Source organism: Haliotis rufescens, unplaced genomic scaffold (assembly GCF_023055435.1).
Source record: "Haliotis rufescens isolate VD_foot unplaced genomic scaffold, xgHalRufe1.0.p SCAF_59, whole genome shotgun sequence".
Classification (NCBI taxonomy): Eukaryota; Metazoa; Mollusca; class Gastropoda; order Lepetellida; family Haliotidae; genus Haliotis; species Haliotis rufescens.
In genome coordinates this window covers 2,659,980-2,679,463 of record NW_025964323.1, presented here as the reverse complement: position 1 = coordinate 2,679,463, position 19,484 = coordinate 2,659,980, and the positions used below count along the sequence as shown (strand labels likewise).

The following is a 19,484-nucleotide window of genomic DNA, read 5'->3' as shown; positions in this document are numbered from 1 at the left end:
AATTAATGGACAACTGTTTTTTTACCTCGGGATTTAAAACATAACACTTGCTTGACTTGGTGTCCTGAAAATAATTGGCCAGCTCTTCCTTGTGTATGCCAAGGAGCAGTGACAGAAAAAAAATAACAATAATCCTCCTCCCCGCCTTCCTTCTCCCAGAATATTACATGAACTGTGCCTGAGTTACCTTGGGCTTTCCTCCCATATACTGACCATGACTCGTCGTGATGTAGATGTGATAATACCAATCAGCAGAGTCTGGCACAACTAAGGTAGGCAACTCTTGCGGGCGATCCTGATGAACGGTGATATCTGAACTAAAAATTCCCCAAATGAAATTCTTTATAACTGTTGTTATTATCCATGTAATGTAGATATGTTGTTGTAATGTGAGTTTGGGATATGATGAAGAATTACGTCCCTTAGCCGTGCCAGGATCCTCTGGTACTGGGTTCGAATCCCCCAATTCGCCCGATTATGACCCTTGGGGTGTCAGCTGAGCACCTTACCAGTTTGTTTCCCGGAAGATGTTTCTTGAATAATCACCAACCATCGCTGTAAAAGGGATAGAGGGGTGGGTTGGGGGATTCAAATCTCAGGGAAGACAGTACTATTATAACAGAAAACATATAGGCTATTCACATATCTTTATTCATACAAGGGGCATCTATTTACCAACGGAAATCTGCATGGCGAGAGCCTTCTTGTAAAGCTGAAATAATGAAGATTATACCAATTTAGAACTGACACATAGAATATACTAAGTTGAAGTACGACGGTTAAACCTAGTGACACAAATGTGACACAAAAAGTCAGTTGCCCTCATAACGTTGAAGTGAGTGAGAATGGTCTTACGACCCCTTTGCAGTATTCCAGCAATATCACGGCGTGGGACACCAGCAATGGGTGTCACACATTTTACCCATGTAGGGATTCGAACCCGAGCATTACGCTTTACCCACAAGGCTACCCCACCGCCTCTTTAACTTTGAAGCCGTGTTTTACATATGGAAGTGAGTCAATGTTGCGTGACACCACAGTGGTCCAGCGTGTACATAATGGAGCCTGGACCACGGAAACAAGTGACTGACACCAGGAGCAACGATCAATGGGTCACGCCGACAAGCATCCAGAGAGCCACAGAGCCTGGCGACCCGATCCCCGATTTCGTCGACTGGTAATGACGACAATCATGAGGTGCAGACCTAGGGAGGAACCTAATGGTGGGGTAGCCTAGTGGTTAAAGTGTTCGCTCGTGACGTGGAAGGGCCATTTTCGATTCCTCACATAAGTACAATTATATTTAAAGTCCATTTCCGCCGTGATGTTGCTGGAATATGGCTGAAAAGTGCATAACCCTTCTCACTCACTCACAGAGGGACTCCCGTATATATCATGTTTAAACGCATGAACGAGTGCAAGTTAAAATGTACCCAGAACAATTATGAAATATAAAAAAAAAATTTGTATAACAGCTTCGAAGAGGGGCAAAATAATTAATGTTTGTTTGTTGTTTAAGCCGCACTCAGCAATATTCCAGCTATATGTCGACGGTCTGTAAATAATCGAGTCTGGACCATACAAACCAGTGGATGACATCATGAGTATCGATCCACGCAATTGGGATACGATGTAATGCATCAACCAAGTCAGCGAGCCTGACCACCCGATCCCGCATGTGTTGCTGAAGACCAGTTCTAACTCGGATATTCACGGGTCAAACTTCTATTGCTGATCATATAAGCTTGTATACGTACATCGGTATAGTGCGTGATAAACTCTTCCTCCGTGACCTTGCCGTCTCCTGCAACAAGTATGCCACGAACAATATGTATATGACTGACCTGGCTATCCCATCCAGATATTGTAATTTATTAGTAAGTTAGAAAGGTATCATAGCTGGTGACATAAACGAAATAATACATTTAATATTCAAAGGTATATTAATTGCTGATATCTTCCTGGCAAGGTCCCTGCAGTTTTCTTTTGAAACCAGTGCGTCATCATTGGTTTGGTTTATGGCCATTTTGTACAGTTTTCAGTTATATCACAGTGTGTCAGCTTCATGTGAGTGTTCAGCCCAAAGTGATGCACGGGCACTGGAACGTTGCTGACAGACGGCTAATCTGTAATCTCGAAACCCGAAAGTACATCACGTTTTCATTATTGACTTATGAAACCAGTGTGCCATCATGGGTTTTGTTTATGGTACAGTTTTCAGTTGTGCAGCGTGTCAGCTTGAGGTGAGCGTTAAGCCGAAAGTGATGCACGGGTGCTGGCAAATCTGTAATCTCGAAACCATAAACCACCAGACACATGACTCATGACGTTTTCCAGATTGACACCTGACGTTTTCCAGATTGACACATGACGTTTTCCAGATTGACCCATGACGTTTTCCAGATTGGCATATGACGTTTTCAAAATTGACACATGACGTTTTCAAGACGGATAGTGACTTTTTCCCATTCAACGCATGATCTTTTCCACATTGACTCATATTATTTTCACACTGATACATGACCAAATCGACACATGACTCTTTATTGACGAACACATTAAGATTTACGTTTGTGCTTGTTGGTGTTGTGGGATATGATAGAGTATATTCTCATACTTACACATTTGTTGTATATCCCTATTAAAATAAAATTTAGTCCTGAATGATGTACAAAATACTTTATAATTAAAGTACACCACATAGTCTTGCAGGACAAGGACAAGATGACCAAGGAGATACGACATGTCTGACGACATACCACATGTTTTGTTTGTTTCTTGTTTAACGCTGCACTCAGCAATATTCCAGCTATAAGACGGCGGTCTGTAAATAATCGAGTCTGAATTAAGTATCGATATTCGCAACTGGGATACGATACGATGACATGCATCAACCAAGTCTGACCACCCGATCCCGTAAGTCGCCTCTTTCGACAAGCATCGGTTCCTGAAGACCTATTCTACCCCGGATCTTCATCGGTCGCACACCACATGTTGTTTTAGGACATACCGTTGACGTCGAAGCTGTTGAGGATGGCGGGCACTTCTGTTCTGTGTATCACGCCGTCGCTGTTAGGGTCAATGAGGGTGAAGAACGTGGCTGGTCCTGCTCCCACGGTTCCAGTTGCATTCTCGTATTCCGCTACCGGCACCTGGCCGTCCTCTGGGTAAGCAAAAGCGGACACGTAAGGCATGAAAGCATAGCAGCCAATATTTCATAAATATCAGGACAGGGTTTATCGACAACGTCTTTCAAACATCCACCCAATGAGGAATCGAAGCGGGTCTTTGGCTGGATGAGAGCGCATGCTTGGACCAAATGATTACCCAGTATGGGGTTAAGTCTCTTGTAGTGATATTCCATGGATATTACTTTGGGACGCTTGGAACGGGGTTTATCATAACACATTCTGCTCATCTTGCGATTCTAGCGGTCGGCTTCGTAACGAGTCAATTTCGTCTGTATAATGTCACTTGGAAGCAATGAAGACCAAGTGGTTTCGAGAGAAGAAACGACGGCGTATGTAACGGGGGGAGTCATGATATTGCCGCGCCTTTATCTAATATTAACTGCTGATTAATTTCTCCTTCAACTTAAGTTTATGTCGCATACAGTGTGTTCTGGAAATCTCGGTTAATTACGCATCACACAAAATTAAGGGGGCAAATGGAGGATTTTAGTTCACCGATTCAAAAAATTAAATGTCTGAAAAGTACGAAGAAGAGGACGAGTAAGTATATTTACGTGCAGAATGTCAAGCCAACAATTTGTACCTGAACTGAAAACATTCTTCTGTATTTTCCGTTGCAAAACTAACAGATTCGGGTCCGACAACGCTTTATCTTGATAAATGTCATACAGCAAAAACATTAATCTGCATGTTAATTATGTATCATATTTTCGTTAAGTACAATTGTGAATTTAGGTTAAAGTTCTTGGAAAGCCAAACGTCGATATATAATACTCAAAAGAAGTTAAGGACCACCCGATTCATCTTATCACTATGATCAACCTGTCATTCCATGGCAGCTATAGTACTATGAAAGAATCGGGTGATCCTTAACTTCTTCTGAGTAGTATATCTATCCACACAAAACAGTTTTCAGACATGGATAGATTCTGTAACGAGTTGATTCTCAACTTGGAACGCAACGGTTAACCCAGAAATCGGCACGTGCAGAACTAAATTGTGAAATCATTACTTTAAGAATTAACAAATAATATTGAAACACATTTGGGTTGCAATCATAAAACACAACATAATAGGTCAAACATGTGGCAGCAGTAAAGAACAGTCCCTAAGTCAGACTTGAGTTCACTCTAGATTGTGCAGTGGCATGTATGTCTTGAATGAAGCATGTGCTCCGATCTTGAGTCCAGGAAACAGTGTTTGAAGAAAGCACAAATATCGGCATCCCGTCCGCACTGGAAGCACTGCGACTAGATAAGTCGCAAGAGAAGTAGGAGGCCTCGAATCGCCCATGTCTCGCTCTTTAATTAGTGCAGCCACCCTACTAGAAACTGTTACCTCACGAACATGCGTGAACAAAGGCGGGTAACTCTCAAGTACTCTGGTTGGCATACCGTCCAAAAAACCTTTGGAAACGGCACTTAACATGTTTAGAGCTCTTCTCTCTGCTGCCACTATCACAAGAAATAAATTGACCATATCTACTGTCAAATGACAATTGTTTCTACGTACTGTTCAGATCGAACGAGTCGAAGTTGGCTTGGAATTCGGAGAGGTCGGCTATCTTATTGTTGTTAGTGTCAACATTAATCTCGAAGAACTTGGCGTACTGGTCGTGAAAGTTTCTGCAAGCGATAAAAACATGTTAGTCTTTGATTACAGACATCAAACAATTCATTTATTCTTATAAGGACACCACAGAGTTACGTCCCTTAGGCGTTCGAGAATCCGATGATCGTGGGTCCGAATCCCAGATTAGTTCTGATTATGGTTCTTTATTTGTCAGCACCAAACCCGTATTCATGGGCTTCACCAAAGTTATAAACGTCTCAGACCTGCACTTTCCTCCCATATTAAACCAACACATTGCGATATAACTGAAATACTGTTTAATGCGTTGTTAACCTAATTTCACTCTCAACCTGCGAGTGGCGGATCATTTCACGGTACGCCATCTCGATTGACACAACTTTTTATAATCCGTATTGCGTTTGGATGTTAGAAAAACCTTTCTTTTGGCTTGATACAACCGTTACCCGTGAAACGAACAGAGGCGAGGTGTGGGTGATTATTGCGCGTGCGTGCGTGTGCGCGCGGCTACTTATACTTGTCCGGACTAACGCCGATTTTATAGTGCTAGCTCACAGAGATACCGTGTCGCAGTTAAACATGAATACCCCACTCAGACACAGTATACTGACTCTGTGCCAACCAGTCCTTGATCAGCCCCTTAATGCCGATGGCCAGACAGGGTAATAACAAGGTCCATCTTTGTACGTCTTTTGGTATGACGGGGCCGGGGTTCGAACCCATTATACCTAAATATTGCATGCCGACGGTATTGACAAACTCTCCTTCTAATAAAATGAACCTTGAAACTTGAACTTTTGAAATTTGAAGGCAGATGAATACTTTTATCAGGGTCATATTTAGAGATGTTACGTCAGCTTTATGAAATGACAGAAATACCCTTGTCCAGCGCACAGACCGACGAACGTCAAGCAGAGGAGAAGCAGCATAGTTGTGTCTGTGAGAAGATATAGATATAGATAACATCATCAAAACACTTTCCATGATCACACAATAATTACATCGGAATAAATGCTTCAATATGATGCTCGTGCAAAGTTGAGACCTATGCCCGGAGACGAAAAGGTAAAATCAGGTATTTTAGCCCAGTGTTTTCCCATTTTAATATAACCTTCCTTGGGATACGATGGCATGCATCAACCAAGTCAGCGAGCCTTACCGACCCGATCCCGTTAGTCGCCTCTTTACGGCACGCATGGGTTTCTGAAGACCTTTTCTCACCTTGATCTTCACGGGTCAAATATGATAAGAACAATTCTGGGCCCTCAAGAAATGTTAATGAAAAGTACATTATGTTCACTCGACTGAAAACTCGTCAGCTTAAACTAAAGTTTAAAATAAAATAGTCTAAAATAAAAATCAACAAGGCAGAACTTCATGAGAAAACACTGATAATTGTTCAATGGCCTAAGGTGATATTTTTACGCAGGTAAAATATCTTTGTACTCATTTACAAACTTGTCCTGAGCAAATCGGCTTGGGTCAAAGCTTCCTACTGTTTACATATTAGAATATCAGAAAGTCTTAAACTCGGGCGTTGGGGCTTGGTTTTGTTATATGATAAAAATACTTACGTAATGAAAAAACAAAACTAAGTGTAATCCTCAAACGTGAATGAGACATGGATGAAGACTGAAAACATTCATGACGATTTCTCAAAGTTTTGTTCTGTTCTTAAATGTGCATATCTTGCCTAGTAGGGTTCGAGTAAGCCTTGTACTTTGCTCCTCATGGGAAGGTGAAAACATAATCCAAAAGCACGTGACCCACGAGAAAGGCACGGTTTGGACGTACAATACGTGTGTATGGTGCATGAGATTACGATTGGTCAGTGTGTGGACTGGTACGGAACAGAGACAAGAGGTGGTGAGGTGAAACGTGGCGTTCAAGCTTATTGCAATTTCATAGCGTCGTGCATGCATGTATGTGCGTGCGTGCGTGCGTGCGTGCGTGTATACGTGGCTCCTTATGCAAATGTCAGTTTTATAGTATTAGCCCGGGGAGATGCCATGCCGCAGCCGACTGATGACATGGATACCCCGCTCAGACACAGTATACTGATGTCCTTGTTTTATGCTCTCAATGCCGAGCGCCGGCCACGGTAACAACAAGTACCAATTGCAACTTATAACGCATATTTGGAATGACGCGGTCGGGGATTGAACCCCTGACCTTTCCGTTCTCCGGACAGTCGCTCTATCCACTGCACCAGGTAGGCTGTCAGCCGAGGCGTGAAGATGTTGAGGAGGTCGGGTATGTTCCAGGTCGTCACGGTGGTGATGACACAGCTTGGTCACATTTTGTAACTTTCCGATTCTTATCAGTCGGCTATGACGTAACCATGGCTTACCGGGGCTACTTCTGCCCCTGAATCTGTGCGGGGTTCATGGGCCAATGTTTGTTTGTTGTTTAACGCCGCACTCAGCAATATTCAAGCTATATGACGGCGGTCTGTAAATAATCGAATCTGGACCAGACAATCCAGTGTTTAATATCATGAGCATCGATCTACGCAATTGGAAAACGATGACATGCATCAACCAAGTCAGCGAGCCTGACCACCCAATCCCGTTAGTCGCCCCTTACGACAAGCATAGTCGCCTTTTACGAGACCTATTCTATTATGCAGGATTGAAGTGAATGGCTTACCTATTGCGTAACGTGTTCACAAATGAAGCAGGCGAAGTGACTCTGAGTTTCTAACCAGATGTTTGATGACGTGGTTGTCCTTATCAGCCTTATCAGTCCCTTCCCTAGGTGAAGATCATGTTACCGCTTGGTGCAAACTTTACCTTTCCATATTTCATATCATATTCCTGTTCGTATTGAGCAATACTCAAAACACTAATAGTTTAAAAGAACTATCTCTTTGGCTTCTGGGTTTGAATAGATAACAAATGAAGGTCGTAGAAGGCGGCTTAATGGACCTGCTGGTCAGACTCGGTGACTCGGTCATAGTGTGTCATCGTACCCCCACAGCGTGGATCTTTGCTCATAATATCAATCACTGTGTTGTCTGATCCATAGGCGATTATTTACAGAATGCCGTCATATAACTGGAATATATCCGAGTGCTTTGACCAACAACAATCAAACAATGCCTGTATGTTATATGTATGTATGGTCCATTTTGTGTTTGGTATAAAACAAGCACTGCAATACAACCTGTTCATTGACACATATGTGCATGTATATGGATGTGGCGTTTCTCATTATTCCAGCAGAACCGTTAATATCCGGGTTAGAGAATATTGTGAACCACTTGTCGTAAAGGGCCACTTACGGGATCGGGTGGTCAGTCTCTCTTTGTTGATGCATGTCATCGTATCCCAATGTACGTAGCTCGATGCTCATGATCTCAGTCACTGGATTGTCTGGTCCCGATTCGATTATTTACAGACCGACGTCAATTAGCTGGAATATTGCTAAGTGTGGCGTTTAACAGCAAAAACCTTACAAACAAACATTATTTTTGGAAAGTAAAAAGGGACAAACATTTTAAAAAGTTGTGCATGTACTAAATATCTATTTCGAAAGGACAATGTGTGTGTTTCCCAAGTGGTCATATCTAGAGTGTGCTGTTCCGAGTGGATAGTTCAGTCGGTGCCTAATGACATTGTGGTGACAACTCGTGCAAAGCTATCATCAGAAGACACGCTTTGTAGTCAGGCTCTTTGACAGCTTATTGCTATAGCATCTCGACGGCTTTAATCGTTGCGTATGCTTTCAAGCACTGGATTGCCCTGTCCACACCTTTTTCAGGTCCTCATGACTTAGCTGGAATTTTAGATAAACAAAATCAAGCAAACTAGACTCGGTTAGTTTGATCTAGACCTGCCTAGGCTTTTAGTAAAAAATGCACTTGTTTGAAATGTCAACAAAGTAAAATTCAGATTTTACACAGTGCAGCATTTTCTCCTATTTTTAGCTATCCATTCTTCTATTTGTTGAATACATTGGCTCAACATGTTAAGGCTATACATGTGAAGAGAATCGTATTAAAAGGGAATTAAAAATAGATACATTGCAATGGTTTGATATTTTCAACAGGAATTGTCAAAGTTTCCGTCCTGTGTGACGCCAGGACTGACGCAAAATCACACTTATTTACACGTCGTATTCATACAATTGAAATATTGTGACTGTCCTTTGTGTCCTGTAACCGTGAGAAACACATGATCATTAGTTCTTATTCAATATTCACATGGATTATGCTCCTTGGCCAGTCAACCCCAAACTAAACCCGTGCCCGAAGGTTTCGCGTGGTAAACTCCCCAGGGGAAGACTGTTTGGCCTGGTATATGTTTGCAGTGGTAATATTATCCAGCTACATGCACTTGACAACTGTTTTTTAACTGGGGATTTAAAACATAACACTTGCTTGACTTGGTGTCCTGAAAATAATTGTCCGGCTCCTCCTTTCGGAGAGAAGTGTAAGCCATGGAGCAGTGACAGAAAAAAGACTTAACAAACATCCTACTCCCCGCCTTCCTTTTCCCGGAATATTACATGAACTGTGCCTGATCATGAGATACCCTGGGCTTTCCTCCCACATGCTGACCATGACTCGTCGTGATGTAGATGTGATAATGCCAATCAGCAGAGTCTGGCACAACTAAGGTAGGCAACTCTTTCGGGCGATCCTGACGAACGGTGATATCTGAACTAAAAATTCCCAAAATGAAAGTCTTTATAACCGTTGTTATTATCCATGTAATGTAGATATGCTGTTGTCATGTGAGTTTGGGATATGATGAAGAGTTATGTCCCTCAGCCGTGCCAGGATCCTCTGATATTGGGTTCAATCCCCAATTCGCCCCATTATGATCCATGGGGTGTCAGCTTTGCACCTTACCAGTTTGTTTCTCCGAAGATGTTGCTTTCCAACCATCCCTGTGAAAGGGATCGAGGGGTGGGTTGGGGGATTCAAATCTCAGAGAAGACAGTACTATTATAACAGAAAACATATAGGCTATTCAAATATCTTTATTTATACAAGGGACCTCTATTTACCAACGGAAATCTGCATGGCGAGAACCTTATTGTAAAGCTGAAATAATGAAGATTATACCAATTAAGAACTGACACATAGGACATACTAAGTTGTAGCACGACGGTAAAAACAAGTGATAGATATATGGAAGCCCCGAAACCAAAGTCAGTTGCCCTCATAAAGTTATAGTGAGTGAGATTGGTTTTACGCCCCCTTTGCAGTATTCCAGCAATATCACGGCGTGGGACACCAGCAATGGGTGTCACACATTTTACCCACGTAGGGAATCGAACCCGAGCCTTTGCCGTGACGAGCATACGCTTTATCCACAAGGCTACCCCACCGCCTCTTTAACTTGTTTGAAGCTGTGTTTTATATGGAAAAGTGACTCAATGTTGCGTGACACCGCAGTAGGACAGCTTTATCACTGTAGCGTGTACATAATGGAGCCTGGACCACGGAAACCAGTGACTGACACCAGGAGCAACGATCAATGGGTCACGCCGACACGCATCCAGAGAGCCACAGAGCCTGGCGACCCGATCCTCGATTTCGTCGACTGGTAATGACGACAATCATGAGGTGCTGCAGACCCAAGGAGGAAACTAATGGTGGGGTAGCCTATGGGTTAAAGTAATCGCTCGTGACGTGGAAGGGCCATTTTCGATTCCTCACATAAGTACAATTATATTTAAAGTCCATTTCCGCCGTGATGTTGCTGGAATATGGCTATTAGTCGTAAAGCCTTCTCATTCACTCACTCACACACAGAGGGACTCCCGTATATATCACGCTTAAACGCCGAAACGAGTGCAACTTAAAATGTACCCAGAACATTATGAAATTTCAAACACATTCTGGTATAACAGCTTCGAAGGGGGGCAAAATAACAATGACATTATCCACATTAAAAGTATATTAGTTTTTTTGTTTGTTTGTTGTTTAAGCCGCACTCAGCAATATTTCAGCTACATGTACATGATGGCGTCTGTAAATAATCGAGTCTGGACCATACAAACCAGTGTGTGACATCATGAGCATCGATGCACACAATCGGGATACGATGTAATGCATCAACCAAGTCAGCGAGCCTGACCACTAGATGCCGTGAGTCGCCTCTTACGACAAGCATTGGTTGCTGAAGACCTATTCTATTCACGGGTCAAACTACTATTGCTAATCATTTAAGCTTGTATACGTACATCGCCATAATGCTTGAGAAACTCTTCCTCCGTGACCTTGCCGTTTCCTGGAACAAGTTGGCCACAAAGAATATGTATACACATGCACAAAAGTTAAGCGCCACCCACCATATTTGTGAGCTGTTACTTTTGGCACTTAATGATGACTATTATAACGAGATGAACGATTGTTGTAAGCCGTATATGTAAACCTCATGTGATGCAAATGTTGTCCCTAAACAAGTTTATCTTGTGTTCCAAAAGAATATGAGCAGGATGGAATTTTATAGAAGACCAGAAATTGAAGGATTAGAAAACATTGAAAAACTTTTTTTGTCATGTAACTGTCATGATATCAGCAGACCATATCAGGTGCCACATAGACACCCTAGAGAGTGCAAAGACTATTGCAAGACAGAAACGTCAGTAACGTGTGTATGATCCACTGACATTGACCACAGCTTCATCCCTACGCCTCATACTCATTACAAGTCGTTGAATGCATTCTTCATGAAGTGCGGCTTCAAGTCCAGCGAAATTTTGAACTGGGGGATCACGATGTCTGATTTTCCGGCCAAGGATGTCCCAGAGATGCTCAATCGGGTTAAGATCCGGACTACAGGCCGGCCAAGGAAGAGTGGCAATAGTTTCTTGACGCAAATAAGCCTAAACTGCCCGAGATCTATGTGGTCTAGCATTGTCGTCCATGTAAACAGGTCTTGTCTGAAGAGGATGGTTGTCAAAATGAGGGACTACCAATGGACGAAGAACGGCATCTTGGTATTGTTGGCAATTCAGGTTTCCACGAATTGTCACCAGCGGAAGTTTGCAGCCGAAGGAAACACAACTCCATATCATGACAGACCCCCCGCCACATGCTAAGGTCTTCTGGATGTTCCTTGGTGCAAAACGAGTGTTACGTTGCCTCCAAACACGTATTCGACCATCAACCGTTTGTAGCAGCATTCGACACTCGTCAGACCAATGGATCCTTCTCCAGTTGGCCAAGTTCCATCTACTACGGGCACGACACCATATCAGACGATTCCGCATGTGCCTCTCAGTTGAGGGCGTTTTACTGGTCTTCTGGCGTTATATCCAGCCGCTCTGAGGCGACGCCTTACGGTAATCGTCGAGAGTCTCTGATGGGTTATCCACTGCAGTCTTAAAGCTGTGGCAGATGGCAGATGGATTTCGTCTGACTATCCCGAAAAGACGTCTATCCTCTCTGTTAGAGGTCTTTCTTCTCTGTTAGAGGTCTTTCTTGGCCTACCAGACCTATGCCTACCATTGACATCATTGGTTTGGCCATGTTTGACAATCAAACGAGTGATAACACTGTGATGATGACCCATTTGTCTTGCAATGGCCCTGCATGACATGTCAGCTTTTTCATGCCTATCACTTGCCATCTTTCAGCGTTCATTAACTTTCTCCTCACCATGGCTGCTTTTCTACCCCTATTGGAAGGGGAATCTCACACAGGAGCAAATTGCAAACACGTGTCTGAAACTTGAATTTCACTTTTTATAGGGTAGGGGAACTGCAGCAACACGTGAAGCACGCTTTCCGTGTGGAATCTGGACGAATTTGGTTTCATGAAACCCTGGAAGCCTAATTCAGTCATACATCATCATATTTCGTATTTCTGATTCCCACACGTGAAATCAAGAGACTATGAATATGGTGGCGCTTAACTTTTGTGCATGTGTATATATGACTGACCTGGCTATCCCATCCATGCATTCTACACTTGTTAGTCAGTTAGAAAGGTATCATAGCTGGTGACATGAACGAAATAGTACATTTAACATTCAAATGTATTTTAATTGCTGACATCTCCCTGGCAAAGTCCCTGCAATACATGAAACTGTTTTCTTTTGAAACCAGTGTGTCATCATTGGTTTGGTTTATGGCCACTTTTTAGTTTTCAGTTATATCACAGCGTGTCAGCTTCATGTGAGCGATCAGCCAAAGTGATGCACGGGCACTGGGACGATGCTGACAAACGGCTAATCTGTAATCTCGAAACCCGAAACTACATGACCTTTTCAACATTGCCGCAGCACGTTTTCAAGACGGACTCATGACATTTTCCAGATTGAGTCATGACGTTTTCCAGATTGACATATCACGTTTTCCAGATTGACTTATGACGTTTTCCAGATTGACACATGGCGTTTTCCAGATTGACACATGGCGTTTTCAAGACGGATAGTGACGTTTTCCAGATTGGCTCATGAAGTTTTCCAGATTGACACATGACGTTTTCAAGACGGATAGGGACTTTCTCCCAATCGACGCATAATCTTCCACATTGACTAATATTGTATTCACACTGACACATGACGAAATCGACACACGACTCCTTATTGGCGAACACATTACGATTTACGCTTGTGGAAGGTATATGTGCTTGTGGGTGTTGTGGGATATCATAGAGTATATTCTCATACTTACACATTTGTTGTATATCCCTATAAAAATACAATTTAGTCCCTAATAATATATAAAATACTTTATCATTACATACTACATAGTCTTACAGGACAAGGACGAGATGACCAAGGAGATACGACATGTTGTTTGACGACATACCACATGTTTTGTTTGTTTGTTGTTTAACGCCGCACTCGGCAATATTCCAGCTAAAAGACGGCGGTCTGTAAATAATCGAGTCTGAATCCAGTATCGATGTTCGCAACTGTGATACGATGAAATGCATCAACCAAGTCTGACCACCCTATCCCGTTAGTCGCCTCTTTCGACAAGCATAGTCGCCTTTTACGGCAAGCATGGGTTGCTGAAGACCTATTCTACCCCGGATCTTCACGGGTCACACACCACATGTTGTTTTAGGACATACCGTTGACGTCGAAGCTGTTGAGGATGGCGGGCACTTCTGTTCTGTGTATAACGCCGTCGCTGTTAGGGTCAAGGAGGGCGAAGAACGCGGCTGGTCCAGCTCCAACGCCTCCAGTTGCCTTCTCGTATTCCGCCACCGGCACCTGGCCGTCCTCTGGGTAAGCAAAAGCGGACACGTCAGGCATGACAGGATAGCAGCCAATATTTCATAAATAGCAGGACAGGGGTTATCGGCAACGTGTTTCAAACATCAATCCAAATGAGTAATCGAACCGGGACTTTGGCAGGACGAGAACGCATGCTTGGACCAAATGATTACCCAGTATGGGGTTAAGTCTCTTGTAGTAATATTCCATGGATATTACTTTGGGACGCTTGGAACGGGGTTTATTATAACACATTCTGCCCGTCTTGCGATTCTAGCGGGTGGCTTCGTGACAAACCACTTTCGTCTGTATAATGCTACTTAGTAGCAATGAGATAGTAGCACAACGAAGACCAAGTGGTTTCGAGAGAAGAAACTACGGCGTATGTAACGGGGGAGTCATAATATTGCCGCGTCTTTATCTTCTATTAACTACTGATTTATTTCTCCTTCAACGTAAGTTTATGTCGCATACAGTGTGTTCTAGAAATCTCGGTTAATTACGCATCACACACAATTAATGGGGCAAATGTTGTTTTTTTCTTCACTGCTTCAAAAAATTAAATGTCTGAAGAATACGAGTCAGTTTATTTACATGTAGAGTGTCAAGCCAACACTTTTGGTTTGTAAAACCTGAACTAAAACCATTCTCCTGTATTTTCCGTTGCAAAACTAACAGATTCGGGTCCGACAAAGCTTTTTCTTGATAAATATCATATAGAATAAACATTAATCTACATGTTAATTATGTATCATATTTTCATTTAGTACAATTGTGAATTTAGGTTAAAGTTCTTGGAAAGCCAAACGCCGATATATAATGCTCAAAAGAAGTTAAGGACCACCCGATTTATCTTATCACTATGATCAACCTGTCATGCCATGGCAGCTATGCTACTATGAAAGAATCGGGTGATCCTTAACTTCTTCTGAGTAGTATATCTATCCACACAAAACAATTTTCAGACATGGATAGATTCTGTAACGAGTTGATTCTCAACTTGGAACGCGACGGTTAACCCAGAATTCGGTACGTACAGAACCTAATTGTGAAATCAATAAAGTAAGAATTAACAAATAATATTGAAACACATTTTGGTTTACAATCATAAAACACAACATAATAGGTCAAACATGTGGCAGCAGTAAAGAACAGTCCCTAAGTCAGACTTGAGTGCGCTCTAGAATGTGCAGCTGCATGTATGTCTTGAATGAAGCATGTGCTCCGTTCTTGAGTCCAGGAAACAGTGTTTGAAGAAAGCACAGATATCGGCATCCTGTCCGCACTGGAAGCACTGCGACTAAATAAGTCGCTAGAGAAGTAGGAGGCCTCGAATCGCCCTGGTCTCGCTCTTATATACGTGCAGCCACCCTACTAGAAACTGTTACCTCGTGAACATGCGTGAACAAAGGCGGGTAACTCAAGTACTCTAGTTGGCATACCGTCCAAAAAAACTGTGGAAACGGCACTTGACATGTTTAGAGCTCTTCTCTCTGCTGCCACTATTACAAGAAATATATTAACCATATCTACTGTCACATGAAAATTGTTTCTACGTACTGTTCAGATCGTACGAGTCGAAGATGGCCTTGAATTCGGAGACGTCGGCCATCTTATTGTTGTTAGTGTCAACTTTACTCTCAAAGACCTTGGCGTACTGGTCGTGAAAGTTTCTGCAAGCGATAAAAACATGTTAGTCTTTGATTGCAGACATCAAACAATTAATTTATTCTTATAAGGACACCACATGTGTCCTAGTTACGTCCATGTTCATAGTTATGTCCCTTAGGCGTTCAAGAATCCGATGATCGTGGGTCTGAATCCCAGATTAGTTCTGATTATGGTTCTTGGTTTGTCAGCACCAAACCCGTGTTCATGGGCTTCACCACAGTTATAAACGTCTCAGACCTGCACTTTCCTTCCATATTAAGCCAACACATTGCGATATAACTGAAATACTGTTTAATGCGTTGTTAACCCAATTTCACTCGCAACCTGCGAGCGGCGGATCATTGCACGGTACGCCATCTCGATTGACACAACTTTATATAATCCGCACTGCGTTTGGATGTTTGAAAAACCTTTCTTTCGGCTTGACACAACCGTTACCCGTGAAACGAACAGAGGTGAGGTGTGGGGTGATTATTGCGTGCGTGCGTGCGTGCGTGCGTGTGCGCGCGGCTACTTATACTTGTCCGGACTAACGCCGATTTTACAGTGCTAGCTCACTGAGATACCATGTCGCAGTTAAACATGAATACCCCACTCAGACACAGTATACTGACTCTGTGCCGACCAGTCCTTGTTTCAGTCCCTTAATGCCGAGGGCCAGACAGGGTAACAACAAGGTCCATCTTTGTACGTCTTTTGGTATGAAGGGGCCGGGGATCGATCCCATTATACCTAAATATTGCATGGCGACGGTATTGACAAACTCTCCTTCTAATAAAATGAACCTTGAAACTTGAACCTGTGAAATTTTAAGGCAGATGAATACTTTTATCAGGGTCACATTTTAGAGATGTTACGTCAGCTTTATGAAATGACAGAAATACCCTTGTCCAGCGCACAGACCGACGAACGTCAAGCAGAGGAGAAGCAGCATAGTTGTGTCTGTGAGAAGATATAGATATAGATAACATCATCAAAACACTTTCCATGATCACACAATAATTACATCGGGGTAAATGCTTTAATATGATGCTTGTGCAAAGTTGAGACCTATGCCCGGAGACGAAAAGGTAAAATCAAGTATTTTAGCCCAGTGTTTTCCCATTTTAAACCTTCCAAAACAGGCATGCCTTGCAGAGTATAAAATGGTAAGTTTTGTTTTTTGTTTAACACTGCACTTAGCAATATTTCAGCTATATATGACTGCGGTCTGTAAATAATCGAGTCGGGACCAGACAATCCAGTGATTGACATCATGAGCATCGAGACATCATGCCTGGAGAGGAAAAGGAAAAATCAAGTATTTTAGCCCAGTGTTTTCCCATTTTAAATAAAACCTTCCAAAACAGGCAGAGTATGAGATATGACTGGTTTGTTTGCTTGTTCAACGCCGCACGCACCAATATTCCAGCTATATGACGGTGGTTTGTAAATAATCGAGTATGGACCACACAATCCATTGATTGCCATCATGCGCATCGATCTACACAATTGGGATTAGGGTTAGGGTTGCTGAAGACCTATTTTCACCCGGATCTTTAACAATTCTGGGCCCACAAGAAATGTTAATAAAAATTATATTATGTCCAGTCGACTGAAAACTCGTCAACTTAAACTGAAAGTCTAAAATTAAAATCAACAAGGCAGAACTTATTTTTACACAGGAAACATATCTTTGTACTCATTTACCAAATCAGCTTGGGCAAAAGCTTCCTACTGTTTACATATTAGAATATCAGAAAATCTTAAACTCGGACGTTGGGGCACACCATGGCCTTCATTGTTATCAGATCAAAATACTCACGTGATGAAAAAACAAAACAAAATGCAATCCTCACACGTGAATGAGACATAGATGAAGACTGAAAACATTCATGACGATTTCTAAAAGTTTTGTTCTGTTCTTAAATGTGCATATCTTGCCTAGTAGGGTTCCAGTAAGCCTTGTACTTTGCTCCACATGGGAAGGCGAAAACATAATCCAAAAGCACGTGACCCACGAGAAAGGCACGGTCTGGACGTACAACACGTGTGTATGGTGCATGAGATTACGATTGGTCAGTGTGTGGACTGGTACGAAACGGAGACAAGAGGTGATGAGGTGAATCGTGGCGTTCAAGGTTATTGCAATTTCATAGCGTCGTGCATGCACTTCTGTGCGTGCGTGCGTGTGTGCGTGGCTGCTTATGCAAATGTCAGTTTTATAGTATCAGCCCGGGGAGATACCATGCCGCAGCCGACTGATGACATGAATACCCCGCTCAGACACAGTATACTGATGCCGAAACGACCAGTCCTTGTTTTATGCCCGTAATGCCGAGCGCCGACCACGGTAACAACAAGTACCAATTTTTTTAACGTATATTTGGCATAACGCGGTCGGGGATTGAAACCCTGACCTTTCCGTTCTCCGGGCAGTCGCTCTATCCACTGCATCAAGGAGGCTGTGAGCCGAGGTGTGAAGATGTTGAGGAGGTCGGGTATGTTCCTGAATCTGTGCGGGGTTCATGGGCCAATGTTTGTTTGTTTGTTGTTTAACGGCGCACTCAACAATATTCAAGCAATATATGGCGGCGGTCTGTAAATAATCGAATCTGGACCAGACAATCCAGTGATTGTGATCATGAGCATCGATCTGCAATTGGAAAACGATGACATGCATCAACCAAGTCAGCGAGCCTGACCACCCAATCCCGTTAGTCGCCTCTTGCGACAAGCATAGTCGCCTTTTACGGCAAGCATGGGCAGCTGAAGACCTATTCTATGATGCAGGTTTGAAGTCAATGGCTTACCTTTTGTGTATCGTATTCACAAATGAAGTAGGCGATGTGACTCTGAGTTTTTAACCAGATGTTTGGTCACGAGGTTGTTTTTATCAGCCAGATTACAAGTGGTCCCTTCCCTAGGTAAAGGTCATGTTACCACTTGGTGCAAACTTTACCTTTCCATATTTCCTATCATATTCCTGTTCGTATTGAGCAATACTCACAGCACTAATAGTTTAAAAGAACTATCTCTTTGGCTTCTGGGTTTGAATAGATAACAAATGAAGGTCGTAGGAGGCGGCTTAATGGGAGCTGCTGGTCAGACTCGGTGACTTGGTCATAGTGTGTCATCGTACCCCCACAGCGTGGATCTTTGATCATAATATCAATCACTGTGTTGTCTGATCCATAGGCGATTATTTACAGAATGCCGTCATATTATTGGAATATTTCCGAGTGCTTTGACCAACAACAATCAAACAATGCCTGTATGTTAAATGCATGTATGGTCCATTTTGTGTTTGGTATAAAACAAGCACTGCGATACAACCTGTTCATTGACACATATGTGCATGTATATGGATGTGGCGTTTCTCATTATTCTAGCAGAACCGTGAATATCCGAGTTAGAGAAAATTGTGAACCATTTGTCGTAAGAGGCGACTTACGGGATCGGGTGGTCAGTCTCTTTGTTGATGCATGTCATCGTATCCCAATTACGTAGCTCGATGCTCATGATTTCGGTCACTGGATTCTCTGGTCCAGATTCAATTATTTACAGACCGACGTCAATTAGCTGGAATATTGCGGAGTGTGGCGTTTAACAGCAAAAACCAAACAAACAAACAACATTTTTGGAAAGTAAACAGGGATAAACACTTTAAAAAGTTGTGCATTTACTATATATCTATTGCGAAAGGTGTTTGACCATGTGTGTGTTTCCCAAGTGAAGTCATCATGGACTGGTCATATCTGGAGTGTACTGGTCCGAGTGGAAAGTTCAGTCGGTGCCTAATGACATTGAGGTGATAACTGGTGAAGAGCTATCATTCGAAGACAGGCTCAAAGAGACCCCGCTTGTG

General features: G+C 42.6%; 2 protein-coding genes across 5 annotated transcripts; both read right to left on the bottom strand.

Annotated features, from left to right (window-relative positions):
- Positions 1-632: 632 nt before the first annotated feature.
- LOC124115754 (calmodulin-4-like) lies at positions 633-7,531 on the bottom strand. 2 transcript variants are annotated; one of them, XM_046476870.2, is made up of 6 exons: positions 7,431-7,531; positions 5,661-5,718; positions 4,704-4,816; positions 3,011-3,163; positions 1,758-1,804; positions 633-712 (listed from the first exon to the last, which is right to left on the bottom strand). In XM_046476870.2, exons 2-6 carry the CDS (start codon positions 5,708-5,710, stop codon positions 668-670), a joined length of 408 nt encoding a protein of 135 aa, XP_046332826.2. In that variant the 5' UTR covers positions 5,711-5,718; positions 7,431-7,531; the 3' UTR covers positions 633-667. The 2 variants fall into 2 exon arrangements, with proteins under 2 accessions (XP_046332826.2, XP_046332825.2); XM_046476869.2 differs by lacking the exon at positions 7,431-7,531 and adding an exon at positions 6,356-6,475.
- Positions 7,532-9,751: 2,220 nt separating this feature from the next.
- LOC124115753 (calcium-binding protein LPS1-alpha-like) lies at positions 9,752-18,531 on the bottom strand. 3 transcript variants are annotated; one of them, XM_048385466.1, is made up of 6 exons: positions 18,430-18,531; positions 16,522-16,579; positions 15,527-15,639; positions 13,822-13,974; positions 10,977-11,023; positions 9,752-9,831 (listed from the first exon to the last, which is right to left on the bottom strand). In XM_048385466.1, the coding sequence occupies exons 2-6, from the start codon at positions 16,569-16,571 to the stop codon at positions 9,787-9,789; spliced, it is 408 nt and encodes a 135-aa protein (XP_048241423.1). In that variant the 5' UTR covers positions 16,572-16,579; positions 18,430-18,531; the 3' UTR covers positions 9,752-9,786. The 3 variants fall into 3 exon arrangements, with proteins under 3 accessions (XP_048241423.1, XP_048241420.1, XP_048241422.1); XM_048385463.1 differs by lacking the exon at positions 18,430-18,531 and adding an exon at positions 17,561-17,630; XM_048385465.1 differs by lacking the exon at positions 18,430-18,531 and adding an exon at positions 17,442-17,507.
- Positions 18,532-19,484: the final 953 nt, after the last annotated feature.